The sequence below is a fragment of the Camelus bactrianus genome, chromosome 17 (genome assembly GCF_048773025.1).
Source record: "Camelus bactrianus isolate YW-2024 breed Bactrian camel chromosome 17, ASM4877302v1, whole genome shotgun sequence".
Classification (NCBI taxonomy): Eukaryota; Metazoa; Chordata; class Mammalia; order Artiodactyla; family Camelidae; genus Camelus; species Camelus bactrianus.
The window spans coordinates 41,342,767-41,356,891 of NC_133555.1; the positions used below are offsets into that span (position 1 = coordinate 41,342,767).

Here is a 14,125-nt window from a genome sequence, read left to right on the forward strand (position 1 = left end):
CTCAGCAGAGGTGATCCTCCTCTGTGGTGGAGAATGTGTTTCCAAGCCTTGTCCACATGAGGCAGGTCACTTGGGGCATCCCCAAGGACCCCCTCAATTGCTGTCAGAGTGTCCACTCCCCCAAGAGGGAAAGCATCCTGGGTGGGCAGGGAGAAGCCTAGGTGCGGCTGTCCTGCCACCCAGCTGCCGACCTGGTGGGCCGTGGCGGGGCTCAGCTCATTGACTGAGTGATGTTCCCTTCCACTCTTTCTCTTCAGGTACTTAACCTCTTCATCGCCCTGCTCCTGAATTCTTTTAGCGCCGACAACCTCACAGCCCCAGAGGAGGACGGGGAGGTGAACAAGCTGCAGGTGGCCCTTGCACGGATCCAGGTGTTTAGCCGTCGCACCAAGAAGGCCCTTCGCAGCTTCCTCAGCCGACCCTGCTTGCTCCCCCGGCCCAAATCAGAGCCCCAGCTGGTGGTGAAACTTCCACTGTCCACCACCAAAGCCAAGAACCACATTGCAGCAGACACGGCCGTGGGGAGTCCTGGAGGACTCCTGGCTCCCCAAGGCCCCAGGGATGACCACAGTGATTTCATCACCAATCCTAACATATGGGTCTCTGTGCCCATTGCCGAGGGTGAATCTGATCTTGATGAACTGGAAGATGATGGTGAGGAGGATGCTTGGAGCACCCAGCAGCAAGTGATCCCCCAAGGGCAGGTGAGAGTTCTACGGCACCGCCACAGGAAGCAGGGAGGGGCCTCGGGGCTGGAGTGACCAGGGGCAGTAGGGAGATTGTGATAAAGAGGTTTTCCAACCTCAGGGCTGGCACAGCCTTGAAGAGCCCCAGGCCAGCAAGGCAGAAGAGCCCTTGACGTAAGGAAGCATAAACTGTGCCAAGCTCTCTGGAGGAGGTGGCATTTAAACAGGGCCTGGAAGAAAGGGTCAGAATTCCTCAGGCAAGCAGGGAGGAGGGGTAGCGCCTGAGGCCCTGGCCACTTCGAGGTGCTTGGAATTGTCTTTCACACAGCTGCCCCATTCACTCTGCCCAAGCCAGGCTCTGTGCAGGAGATGCTAATAAGATTCCTCTAAGAACGGGATGTTGTCCAAGAGCAAGGCTCGTCTAATCTTCACCAGCAGACGAAAGAGTCCCGATCATTATGTGACTCATTCATCCAGCTTTTTGCCACAAGGGATGTCACAGGGAAATGACACTTGTTCCTTTGACACCAAAGAATGTAAAACACATTTTTTGGTAATATATATTTTTAAATGCTTTGCACAGTTCCTTACCACCTTAAGCTGATAAGTCAACCCTAGTTAACCTCATCTCAACAACTCGGGGCACGCACATCTGCACAAGGTAGGGAGACGGGGATCCCTGTAGGGCCCAGGGACACAGAGTGCTGCTGGCCAGGCCACTAAGTGGCCTCAGACAGCTGTGCCTTGAGTCTGGAGCTCTTCCATAGCCTCCTTCCCCTGCAGCTGTCAGTTCTCTTGCATTCCAGCAGCTGCTGTTATCAGCTGCCATATTTTACATGCCTTTGTCTGGGTGACAGCCGAGGGCAGGGCGTCACCATCCCCAGAATAAAGGACATGAACTCTGTGATGGCTGTCTCCACTCAGAGTCATTTTTAGTAACTTTAGGGGTTCTTGGGGTCTCCAGAGGGCCTAATTCTGACCTCTGGACAAGTAATAATGGTCACGGCTAACATCTGTGAAACCAAGCACTGCATGGGAAGTGTTTTGCAAGTATTAACATATTAAGTCATCAAAATAACCAAATGAAGTAGAACTGGCCTTCTCAAGTTTGCAAATGGGAAAAAAAAAATGAAGATAAGAGAGGTTAAATAACTTGCCTAAGGTCACACAGCTTGTAAGTAATGACACACCAAGAGTTACACACAGATCTGTCTGGCTATAGAGTTCTCCATGCTCACTCTACCCAAGTGTATGTATGTCTGTACGTTAGTTGCATATATTAGGTCCTTGGTTCTGGCAGATTGTATGGGCAAGATCTCTTCAACTTTAGTAGTCAGCTGAGGATGGGCCCAGGCACCCAAGCTGGGACCCTCTCTCACTAGCAGGAGCAGCTGCTGCAAGTTGGGAGACACAAGGATCACCTGACGCCCAGGAGCCCAGATTCTGGGATGTCCTCTGAGGACCTAGCTCCGAACCTAGGTGAGAAGCGGGAAGACGAGGCTGCTGCGCAGGGCCCTGCAGAGGTAGGTGTGTGAGCTTCCTGGAGAGGTTGAACAGTCTGCTGGACACTGACCAGTGGGATGGTGGCGGCTGGAGGATGGGGGTGGAGTATTCCAAACTGCACTCAACCACATAACCTCATGTCTCTTCCTGGAAATTTTTAAAGTCCTCCTTAACCTCTGGGCTAATCAGCATGATTTCAGCAGGAAGAGTGAGGTTCTATGAACTGGGGATGGAAGACCAGTTCCTCAACCTCTCTGAGCCTCCATGTCTCCATCTGTAAAAATGAGCAGTAATGCCTCTTGGTAGGATTCTTTTGAAGCTTAAATGAGATGCTGCTTGTCAAGTGTTTAGCTCCTGCCAGAAATGGAATAAATGCCCAGAAAATGACAACCAAGAAAAAAAGGAAACAAAAGACAATGCACAGAGAAAAGTTAAGTATCTTTCAAGAGCCAACAGATGAAAGTCAGAGTTGCTGTGAGGAAGTCTTCCCTGTAGCCACCCCCAACCCCCGCTTTCTTTTGTCCACACTGTCTTCTCTGGTCAAAACCAGACTGGTACTGGGCAGAGGCTGTCTGTACTGAACGGTGTGCTGACAGCCTTACAGAGACTGAGCAGGAAGAAGATTCGGGGTTTAGGAACATCATATAAAAGGTAAAAATAAACTTGGTAGTCTCATTACAAATCTTAAAAAAAAAAAAAGCTACATTGAAAGAGGTATCCATAAAGATTTAGCATCTGTAATAGCACTGTATTAAATTCAAGAATTTAACTTGACACCTAGCCACTGAGTGCTGGCGGTGACAGGCACTGGGAAAGCAAAGATAAGAAAGACATAATTCATCCCAAAGTTATCAAGCCCATCAGCTTGAGGAGTGCCAGCCACTGGCTGTGTGCCGCTGGGCAAGGCTTACCCAGCGGGGTGAGATAAGAGAGGGGTCTGAGATGGGATCTGAGGGCCCTGGGTGAACACCAGCCACTTGGGTCCAGTAGGATGAGGGCTACCACCTTCTACACATGGACAGCGTGTTTCTCCTGGGCATTCTAAGGACTCCCCTGGCTAGTTTTCTCTACTGGGTGTTTTCAGTACACAGCTGCTGGGGATTGTTTTTGTTTTTGTTTTTGTCCATGACCCTGGCCAGGCAGGGAGGGGCCTGACAGTGACAGATGGAGACCCACCCCTCCACTTGGGTCCATTAGCCAAGCGATCAGGTTTACTAATATGAGAGCAGCTTCAGCTCCTAATTGAATTCATCTGGAGACACGATAGGGCTGAAGCTGCCAGGAGGGCAGCAGGGCCCCTGCAGCATAGCTCCGTGATTAAATATTCAAACCCAGTGAAGGCTGAGAGTCTTTATGGGTGTAATTACGGTGTCTCGGGGCCATCGCCAGCACTCCATCAGGGGCCTGGAGGTTTAAAGCCTCTCACAGCTGAACCTCTGGGGCTCTGCAGAGAGCAGTGCTATTCTGGGGCTCAGCTGGCGAGGCACCAAAACATAAGGGATGCCGTGGTGGTCCAGCCCTGAGGGCCTCTCGCTGTGTCTTGGAGCTCTGGGCTGGTCAGACCTGCAGTGACCATGTGCAGATTCCTGGGCCCTGCAGAGAGCTGGGTTCACTGCTGGGGCTTCTGCCCTGCAGGGAGTGGATGACATGAGCTCCTCGGAATGCAGCACCGTGGACTGCCCAGATCCCCAGGAGATCCTGAGGAAGATCCCCGAGCTGGCAGATGACCTCGATGAACCAGATGACTGCTTCACAGAAGGTAGAGTGGTAGCCACAGGCCTCCTCCCCTTGACATTCCTGAGGGCCAGAATCCAGCTCCACAAACATCCCACCACCACTGTCCAGGGCCGTGGCCTGGGGTCCACAGGAGACAGACAACTTGGGCCTCTGGCTGCCTCATTCAGACACAGAGGCAAACAAAGGCTGTGCTTTCCTCATCACCCTCGAAAACACCTGAGTTATAAACTGGCCCTCTTGAGGTTTAAAGGGAAAAACAGCCACTGCCATAAACTCTTGATTTGGGACATAAAGGACTCAAAGGCAGGCCATGATGCGTCTGTGTCCCTCCATCTTTTGTGTGACTCTGAAAGGCAAACCTGCCTCTTACTCTTCTTTTTCCTGGATATTTAGAACAGCGGGGCCCATTGTATTGTCCATAGATATTTGTGCAATAAATGAATAATCATATAGTTCATACCATAAAAGTAATTTAAAAAAAAACACACACTTCAATGAGTTTCCAGTTTCACATGACCCTGGGCTGGGCTGCACCCAGACCCCATCCCAGCCACGTTGTTGACCTCTCAGTTCAGCACTGGCTCAGAACATAGCCCCTCATACAACCCCAGGCCCAGGCCCTGTGGCTTCTCAAGCCTCCAGAGAGGACGGGCACCAGGACAGGGACCACTGGTATCATCTGTAGGGAGGAAGATGGTTGGGAGGAGGTGAGACTGGGCAAGACCAGGGGGGGAAAGGGACACCTGAAGGGCAGGATGGAGAGGCTGCCTGAAAGAGACCCCACTTCTCTCCTATTCCAGGAAAGAATTCTTTTCCAAAGGAGTGGCCAGTGGATTTCCCAGCAGAGGGGTTTCCCCACCAGGCTGAAGCAAGAACACTCCTCCTTTACCAGTGGGACATCACTCACTCTCAGTCTCCTCTCCCCACAGGCTGCGTTCGCTACTATCCCTGCTGCAAAGTGAACGTCACCAAGTTTCCCTGGACCGTGGGCTGGCAGGTGCGCAAGACCTGCTACCACATCGTGGAGCACAGCTGGTTCGAGAGCTTCATCGTCTTCATGATCCTGCTCAGCAGTGGATCTCTAGTAAGGGGAGGTGGGGTCCCTGCCCCAGAGCCCTCCAGGCGGGTTCCCCCACAATCCAAAGGCCCCAGAGCTGCAGCAGTGGGCTCCCCTGCTTCCTGGGCTGAAAGTCCCCAACGTGTGGCTGGAAGTCGAGCTGCAGCCCAGCCTGCCAGCTCCTCTGAGCAGGTGTTTGAGGTGCCTGATGTACTGGCTGCAAGGATTTCAAGCAATGCATGTATTCAGCCCACTTTATAGATGGGGAAACTGACACTCAGAGGGCTTAGGGGACTTGACTTGTGCAAGGTTATCCAGCTTGTCAGTACCAAAACCTAACTTTGCCCTCATTTGATCCCAAAGCCCCTGACTTTCCACCTTTCCACCTTCTGTCCTCTCAAACTCACAGACCTTTCCTGAGGGCCCAGTACAAAGACGACCATCCCTCCCTGCCCTAGCAAGCCACTTGCAAATATGGCTATTACTCATTCATAGCTCACAGCAAATCATTGTAACAGGACTTCTTAAAATTTAATCACCTGGGGAGCTTGTTAAAATGCAGATTCTGATTCAGTAGAGCTGGGTTGGAGCCTGAGAATTTGCATTCCCAACAAGCTCCTAGGTGAGGATGCTGCTGCCGTCCACAGACCGCACTTTGAATAACAAGGCCTTACCAGCCAAGAGATTCAGAGTTAAGAGACAATTCCTAAGCCCCTTGCTGAACACCCAGCTTTGTAGGACAAGGAAGGATGTTTCTCTCTGCACCATGGCTTAGGCTCACTACCCAGTCTCAACAATCTTCCCAATGAACCAAGATAGATGTAGACACAGGAAGGGACTCCTCATCCCCAGTTGTCCACATTCCATAGATGAGGAAGTCAAAGTCCAAAGACACAGAGGGAGCTGCTCAGGGTCCCAGCTATTAGTTAAAGGGAGAACTAGAGCCGTCTCTTGATTCACGGCTCCAAGTGTTTCCACTTGCCTTGCTCCCTACATGTCATTTATTCCCTGAAAACAATCTACTGACCACCTGGGCACCGCCTTTAATGCCAGGTTTCCCAGGAAGGGAGCAGAACTGCTCAGGGTGTTGTCTCAGCCTGAGGGAGGAGCAAAGGCAGGTGAGAAGAGGTTGGAGAGCTAATAGGTGGGAGGAGGACTAGGCTAGCGATAGCACGAAGCCAAGGGAGAAGAGAGTTGCACGGAGCAGGTTGATCTGCCATCTTGGCTGAGTGGAGAAGGGATGGTGGCATCTGACAGTGCCCATTGTCCACCCAGAATAGCTGCCACTTTGCAGAGCAAGAGGAGGCTGGGCAGAGCATTCGCCACACCTGCCCTTCCCTCTGTCCTGAAAACAACCTTGATCATTTAATGGGAATATAACCATGTGTGCTGGGGACTAGGTGCCTTCTTCATCACCTCGTTAGCTCCCCTGGGCCTTCTCTCCTCATTTCTCCTCTACGCTGTCCCTTACTCCCTCCCTTCTCTCTCCTTCCCTCCCCCTCCCTCCCCACAGGGAGCTCCCATCACCAGCTGCCGGCCCCGCCCCCAGCTGCTCTCCCTCACCTCCCCATCTCCTTCCCCCAGGGACTGAACAGGCTGGCACCAAATTTAGTCTTCCTTATGCTTTTACTTTGAGTACGTTTTAAAAAAATAAATAGCATGAGTTTTTATCTGACAAAGTGCAAAAAAAAAAAAAACCACTTGGAAATTATGGAAAAATGCAAAGAAAGAAGTATCACCCATTTCCCTATCACTCAGTGAATCTCACTTTGAAAACATTTTGGTGTACTTCCTTCCCATCTTTCTCAGGCATGTAATACATAAATATTACAAAACGGAAGCCTCATTTGTGCATTCTGTAATTTCTCAGTCAATTTTCTCAGTAATCCAGTCCTACCTCATTAAATGGCTGCAGAGTATTCCATGACAGGAGTGTGTCATCATTTATTTAACTGCCATCCCAAGCTCTCTTCTAAAAAGGATTGAACATCCTTATATATACTCTTTGGAGACGTTGGCTTATTTCCCAACATAGGTCTAGTCTTAGGACACAGAAATTCGGGTGCAGTATGTGGAAGGTGCGCTCTGAGCTGGAGCATGTGAAGGAAGGAGGGCAGAGCAGGGAAAGGTCCAGCCTCAGCCTGATCTCATGGAAGCTCTGAAGCCCAGAGGGCCCATGGGACTGTCCCACTTTGAAGCAAGGGGACGATCAGAGGGCCTGTGGTTGCCCCCCAGAGGAGTGACATAATCTCCTAAGTTGGGGGCAGATCCCCTCAGCCCAGGGAAGTGTGCTCGGGCAATGGAGGCACTCACCAGCTACTGGCAGCCAACGGTCACAGCAGCTGGGTATGGTCACACTGGCCCCTTAAACAGGATGTGGGTGGGGCACTCACAATGTCTAGTGTCCTTAGGATACATGCTTTTTTTTTTTTTAAGTACTTGCAGTTACAGTGTGAAGGCAGAATTGCTGAGTCTCTAAAGCCTTTGAGTCATGTTACCAAATCGGCTTCCCAGAAGGCTGAACTGGTTTTCCCTCCCCTCAGCCCTGTAGGGGAGTAGCTGCTTCCCCTCAGCCACCCCAATGCGAGGGTTCCCTCGTCTCCCTCACCCATGCCTTCTCATCTTCATCAGTCTGACAAAAGAGACACGGCAGCTTCTTTTCATTTGAATTTCCTTGATTACCAGTGAGATGGAACATTCTTTTTCAGAGTTCATTGGCGAGTCTTACTTTCATTTTCGTGAAGAACATCCTTGGATGCTTTTATTTTTAAACCCAGTCACTGTTAGCGATCCCTTTGGTTCACTTCCAGAATCCAATTCGAGCAGGTTTCCTTTCTCACTTGTGTTCAGCTCCCCTGCAAAATATAAGCAGGGCTGTGTGTCCCCGTCCGCTCCGAGGAAGTCCTGGTTTGTATCTCCCAGTGCCTCCTCCACTATCTCCCCAGAGCAGAGAAAACAAAATGATGCAGGCAAGGTGGTTACCAAAGCTCTCCCGGGGCTGCAGGCAGGGCTGGCTGGTCCTTCCCTGTCCCCAAACCCTAGTGCTGTGGATTCAGGCCGCCTACCATTTTGCTCCCTTCTTTCCAGGCCTTTGAAGATTTTTACCTCGACCAGAAGCCCAAGGTGAAGGCCTTGCTGGAGTACACCGACAGGGTGTTCACCTTTATCTTTGTGTTTGAGATGCTGCTCAAGTGGGTGGCCTATGGCTTTAAAAGTTACTTCACCAATGCCTGGTGCTGGCTGGACTTCCTCATCGTGAATGTGAGTGGCCCAGTGGGCACTTGTGGGGTTTGGGGTCTTCTCTGGCTGATGGCTGCAGCTGGTGCAAAGGAAGCTCAGAGGCCTGGCCTTCAAGGGCTACTCCAAAGAGAAGTCTTAGCAAGGGGTCCGAGGGTAGCCCTGCATACCTGTGAATGATAAGGTCTAGGCAGTACATGATTCCAACACAGTGGTGACCCTCAGATGAGTCCTCAGTTCCTAGGTCTCCATCCAGAAAGCCCACTTACCGCCCTCTATATTTTACATCCAGAGCAAGATGGCACGTGCCCTTGTGTCCATTGACAGAGCTTCTGGACCTAGGGATATTGAGGACTGCCCAGCGCAGAGAACCTGCCCTCCCACTGACTCAGTGGTCCCCGGTCCTGGCTGTGCTTTGGAATCACCTGGGGAGCTCTTAAGAACACAGTGAACAAACGCTACTCTTCCCAGAGATTTGGGTCTTACTACTGATCCTGGGTGGAGTCCAGGCATCAGGATTTTGTAAAAGCTTCTGGGCACGTCTAATATGCAGATAGGATTGAGAACCACTGAGTTTACACTACTGGAATCTCCTCAGTGGCACTAAAAGGGGCAGAGGGTCCCTTTGCAGAGGTTATGAGCTGGAGCTCGTGTGTCCAGACTAACATGTGTCCACTAACCCTGCATTAGGGGATTTACCAGGTGCCTCCCACATGTTACACTTGAGCTTCCTCAAAGCTGTGAGGGGACCATCCTCAGTAAAGTCTCTAGGAGCCTTCCTAGCCGCCAAAGCCAGGAGTGGTCTCTCCCTCCTCTTAGCCATACAGCCCTATATCCGTCCAGGCCCTTGCAGTCTTGGCTTTGCAGGGTGGCTGTCTGAGTTATTTGTTCACTGCTGCACATCTGAGGGTCCCTGCAGGCAGGAGGAGGCACGTGCTATGTTTGTCTCTGCCTCCCACACTCCCGCAGTCACCAGTGCCAAGGTCTGCACATCAGAGGTGTTAGGAAATGTGTCTGTATTTGGTGCTTGCCTCCTGAAGCTGGACTGGGTCCAGTTCAGAACATTCTGTCCAGCCTCCTGTGTTGGCAGGCCCTCCACAGCAGGTCTGTGCACCCAATTCTTTTCTCTCCTGATACCAGTGCACTAGCAGCATCAGGCCACTGTACCACAGGGATTCGCTGTGAGGCCTGAAGTCTGAGTCACAGGTGATAGTTTTGTGTATATCAAATATTCATAAAAAAAAGGAAATGTTTTATTCTGGCTACCCACCCCTGTTAAGGGCACAGTCACTCCTACCTAAGTAAGTCTCACTAGTTTCATTCCTGATCACCTGAAATGGCCACCCACTCATCCATCCATCCGTCCTCCTACTAATTCTTCCTTCTGATCATCCACCCTTCCTTCCATACACCCCTCCTTCCATCTGTCCAACCATTCACCTTTCCTTTTTCCTTCCTACTTTTTGATTTGTGTTTCTAACTATCCTCTCATCTAACCTTCTATTCACTCATTCAAGCATCTTCCATCCAAGCATCCTTCTATTCATTCATTTTTCATCTTTCTCTTCTTCCTTTAACTCATCCATCTATCCTTCCTTTTTTCCACCCATCTGTCCATTCATCGCTTTTTCTTCCATTCATCCATCCACGCATCCATTCATCCATCCAGTTAACCCTCCATCCATCCAGTCAACCCTCCACCCATTCTCCAGTCCCTTCCATTTGTCTATTCTATCCATCTATCTTTTCACTCATCCATCAATCATATTACCCAGCCATCCATCCCATCCATCCACTATCCATGCTTCTGTATTTTGTCCTTTCTTCTTTGCTTTCTTTCTTCCACACTTCCTTTCAACTATCGTATCTATCTTTGTATCATTTAATTCATTCTATCCAACCATCCTTCAACTTTCTATCAAGATTTCTTATTTCCTTCTTTTCTTCCTTCCATCCATCCATCCCAACATGCTTCCAGCTTTTCTTCAATTTATCAAATGTTTATTTATAACTACTGAATATAGGATTGTTTTATGAACTATTCCGGGAGAGATAGAAGCCAAGAAATTAAAACTCCCTACCCCCAGGGGTTTACACTTTAATCTTCCAGCAGATAAGACACACATAGAGAAATAAACATATGATGAGGGGGGATGTAGTGAGCACTGCTGGAAATTAGTGTCTATGAGACACAGAGACATGAGCCTCCTTCCACTCTAGGGGTTGTGTAAGGCTTAAAATGAATAGGAGCCACAAGGTGCAAAAAGGACTGGGGATGGCCAATTTTAATTAAAGAATGACCCTGGGCAAAGGCACAGACACAGGTACATTTAGGGAATAATTTGATTTGCGGGGAGGATATGGGTGAAATATGACTAGAAAAGCAGGCTGTGGCCATATAATACTGGCTCAGGAGTCTGGAGCTTATCCTGAAGATGATAAAGCATGAGTGAAGGTTGGGAGAAAGAGGGAAACATGACCATAATCAAATCTGCAGTGGGGAATGGATGGGATGGATGCAATACTGGGACCTAGAGACCGATTGGGAGGCTAGTGGCCTAAGCAGTGGGAAAGGAATGGGGCTTTGAGGGGAGAGCTTTGGTGGAGAGGCCCAGCTCCTGATCGCCCCAACTGCAGATTCTGCACTTGAGGCAGCCTTCCCAGGGGCTGAGCAAAGGACTGAACAGGGGCCAGCATGGAATTGGCCCCAAACCTCCTATTCTCAGTCAGCTAGGCAGCTGGGTACCATCTGCTGGTGTCTGGAGCCTTGCCTGAATGAAGGAAGGGGGTCCTTTCTATTCTGCTTTTTTTTTTTTTTTTTTCTGTCTTGGTGGAATAAGCCACTATTCAGAGAACAGACCTTGTTTGAGGCTCTAGCACCCAAGTGTAAACCCTTCCCTTTCGGAGGTTCTGGTGTCCATCCCTACCTAGCTGTCAAGCTAAGCTGAGCCTGAATTCAGCCCACCAGTCATGGTGCAGTTGGGGTCTCCCAGGACTGGGTCACAGTGTCTGGCAAGCTTAAGCCAATGCATATGGTATCCCCTGGCACCTTCAAAGTTCTGGGAGGTGGACCATTTTTCGATGTCAGTTTGTGTCCTTTGCAGTCCTTGGTCCGACACTTAAAAGAATGCAGAATTGACCAACCAACAGGGACTCATGACTCAGTCATTATATTTCAGCTGTCTGTCAAAGCTGGATCTCATGGCCCCATGCCAGTCATTCTTACTGAAGAACTGCAGAGCCATAAGGGCCTCGGAGTTTTCTTAGTCTGACTCCTCATTTTATAGGGGGTGAAAGTGCAACCTGGACTAGCAAGGCACTGATCCAGCATCACAATGAAATCAGGGTTTGGGGGGAACTAGACCCTACCCAGCCCAGGACTCTTTCCACTCCACTTTTTAAGCAAAAACAATTGAGACTCACTTTATATTCATCAAAATAGACTTTCAGTATAACCCCCGTGAACGACCATCATCTCTCCAAGTCTCTGAAAGTCAGTCAAATTTTCAAGGCTGTTGGGACCAGGCTGGTACCCACAGAGGGGAAAGGGAAGGCTGATCTACTACACTGGGAGCTTGACCACTTACATACCAAGGGTGGCAATGTGGGAGACTGAGTTTTTCTTGCTCAAAGATTCAGATAATGATGAAGGAAATCTTTTATGAAAGGGAAGGGACTGGACTCTTGATCTACCTCTGGTTGGAGTTTGGAATAAGGTGGGAGCCAGGATGATGGCTCCGATAGAGTAGGAGGTGGGAGGGATTTCCTGCCTCCTTCCACCAGGGCCGTCTTTCTGGAACCCTAGGGTGATGCTTTTCCTCTCTGTCTATGCCCAGATCTCACTGACAAGCCTTATAGCGAAGATGATGAAGTATTCTGATATGGAATCCATCAAAACCCTTCGGACCCTCCGTGCCCTGCGGCCACTGCGGGCCCTGTCTCGATTTGAAGGCATGCGGGTAAGACCTATCTCCAAACCATTCTGGTCTGCAGAATTTGGTACCTCTTCCCCTCTTTATGCCTTCAATACCACTGACCCTGAGCTCCGGCCCCACCCCCACAGGTCGGCTCGGGGTCCCCACTTCCTGCTGTCATGTTGGTGGTGCCACAGTGTCCTCAGTCCCGGTTCTCCTTCAAGTCTGTCTGTAAGCCCTTCTCCCTTCTCACCTCAAAGACCACATCTACCAGGACTCAGGCCTCACTCTCTCCTGCTCTTAGTGAGGTGATCCTGCTTCATGGCTTCACAAACATCTCTTACCTCAATCTCCCCACCAGCCCTGCCTTTTGTCCTTATTGCCGAAATCTCCGGAACCCAAGCTCTTCATCTTTCCATGAAAACTGGGTCTTTCCTCTGATAAGCCATTTAAATATAGTGACATCATCAGCTCAGCCACCACCAACTGGAATGCATCTTCTGTCCAACTTAGGGCAGTTATCTGGTCCTGAGGGTTCTCCCTTTTCATCCATCCCTTTCCTCATCCTTCACTATCAGCCTCCACCTTGCTCTCACCGTTTTCCTCAGGATGGAATGCTAACAAGCCTGGCCCTTGTCTTATGGGAGGATGAGGAACTGCTAGTTTTCCCCCTCCCCTTCTTCATGATTATGAAAGCCTCCTGGTACAGAAAGTAAAGTTTGCTTTCTTCCTCCACCCTTGCTTCAAAGAAGACATCATATCTTTGAAACAAAAGTGGAGTTCTAAAATTGACTTACATCTTTACAAACGCTAGGAGCTTATGATTGAAATACTTTGATTTTAATTTATTTCTGGGTTGCTGATTTACAGATAAGCACGATGGTGAACATGGCTTTGGGTTTTCACTGATTCTTGACCAAAGCACACCATAAACTATATGTTGTGTATTGTATTTCAGGAAAAGAAAGCAAGGTTCTAGAAGTTAGTATGTGCAAGCACAACACACGCCCTCACCCCGCTAAATGAGCATGTATGTACTTGTAAACTTGTCCATTTCCCCAAGTCTGAGGAGAGAAACTGAAACCTGCCCTAAATGAAACTGACAGAGAAGGTATAAAGCTATAAAGCCATCTTCAGCTGCCTAGGGTCTCTCAGTCTTCTGAGTTTGAATTATGGCTCTAATTAACTCACTTCTCTTGCTTCCAAATGCCACTGGCTCGTGAAGCAGCCTGCATGAGGGTAGAAGGAAGTGGAATCTGGCAAGGAGGGTGGGGTGTTTGTGGAGTTCCAGGTCTTTTTTTCCTTTCTCCCAGGTGGTGGTGGATGCCCTGGTGGGCGCCATCCCATCCATCATGAACGTCCTCCTCGTCTGCCTCATCTTCTGGCTCATCTTCAGTATCATGGGCGTGAACCTCTTCGCGGGGAAGTTTCAGAGATGCATCAACACCACCAATGAAGACTTTTCCCTTGTGCCTTGGACTACTGTGACTAACATGTCTGAATGTGAACGTCAAAACTACACTGGAAAGTTCTTTTGGGTCAACGTGAAGGTCAACTTTGATAACGTTGCAATGGGCTACCTCGCACTTCTGCAGGTGGTGAGTCCTGAGATCAACCACGTCTCTTCCTTTGGCTGCTCAATAACATGGAGGGTCTGGAGTCTTCCAGAAGATGCTATGTGGAGACTGCAAGGGGTAGCACTCAGTGTGACCCGAGATCATTCCCTAGTCCTGCAGACCACACCGTGAGGCTTGAGGGCCTTACCAATGAGTGTGATCTCACAGTGGTGCAGTTAGACCAATGTGGGCTCATAGAATAGAACAAAGGGATGGCCTGCAGTGGGACTGTTTAGCAAGTGAAGACTTCGAGTTCACTACTTGTGCTAATAGACCTGCTATAGCCACAGGGTCAGTCTTCCACCACAAATCATCTCCTAGAGGGTAGTAAAACTATATGCCAGGTCTACTGTCATGATAGGTAATGCTTGTGAT

General features: G+C 49.7%; 1 protein-coding gene across 3 annotated transcripts in view; it reads left to right on the forward strand.

The window, feature by feature from the left end:
* SCN10A (sodium voltage-gated channel alpha subunit 10) overlaps positions 1-14,125 on the forward strand; it is a 76,954-nt gene that overhangs the window by 50,946 nt on the left and 11,883 nt on the right. For 2 of the 3 annotated variants that reach the window (XM_010945964.3, XM_045509737.2), the window contains 7 exons: positions 258-704; positions 2,069-2,209; positions 3,825-3,948; positions 4,856-5,010; positions 8,071-8,244; positions 12,057-12,179; positions 13,448-13,732. In XM_010945964.3, coding sequence (XP_010944266.2) covers positions 258-704; positions 2,069-2,209; positions 3,825-3,948; positions 4,856-5,010; positions 8,071-8,244; positions 12,057-12,179; positions 13,448-13,732 — 1,449 coding nt within the window. The remainder of the gene's footprint in view (positions 1-257; positions 705-2,068; positions 2,210-3,824; positions 3,949-4,855; positions 5,011-8,070; positions 8,245-12,056; positions 12,180-13,447; positions 13,733-14,125) is intronic. The other variant, XM_045509736.2, reaches the window with a different exon arrangement.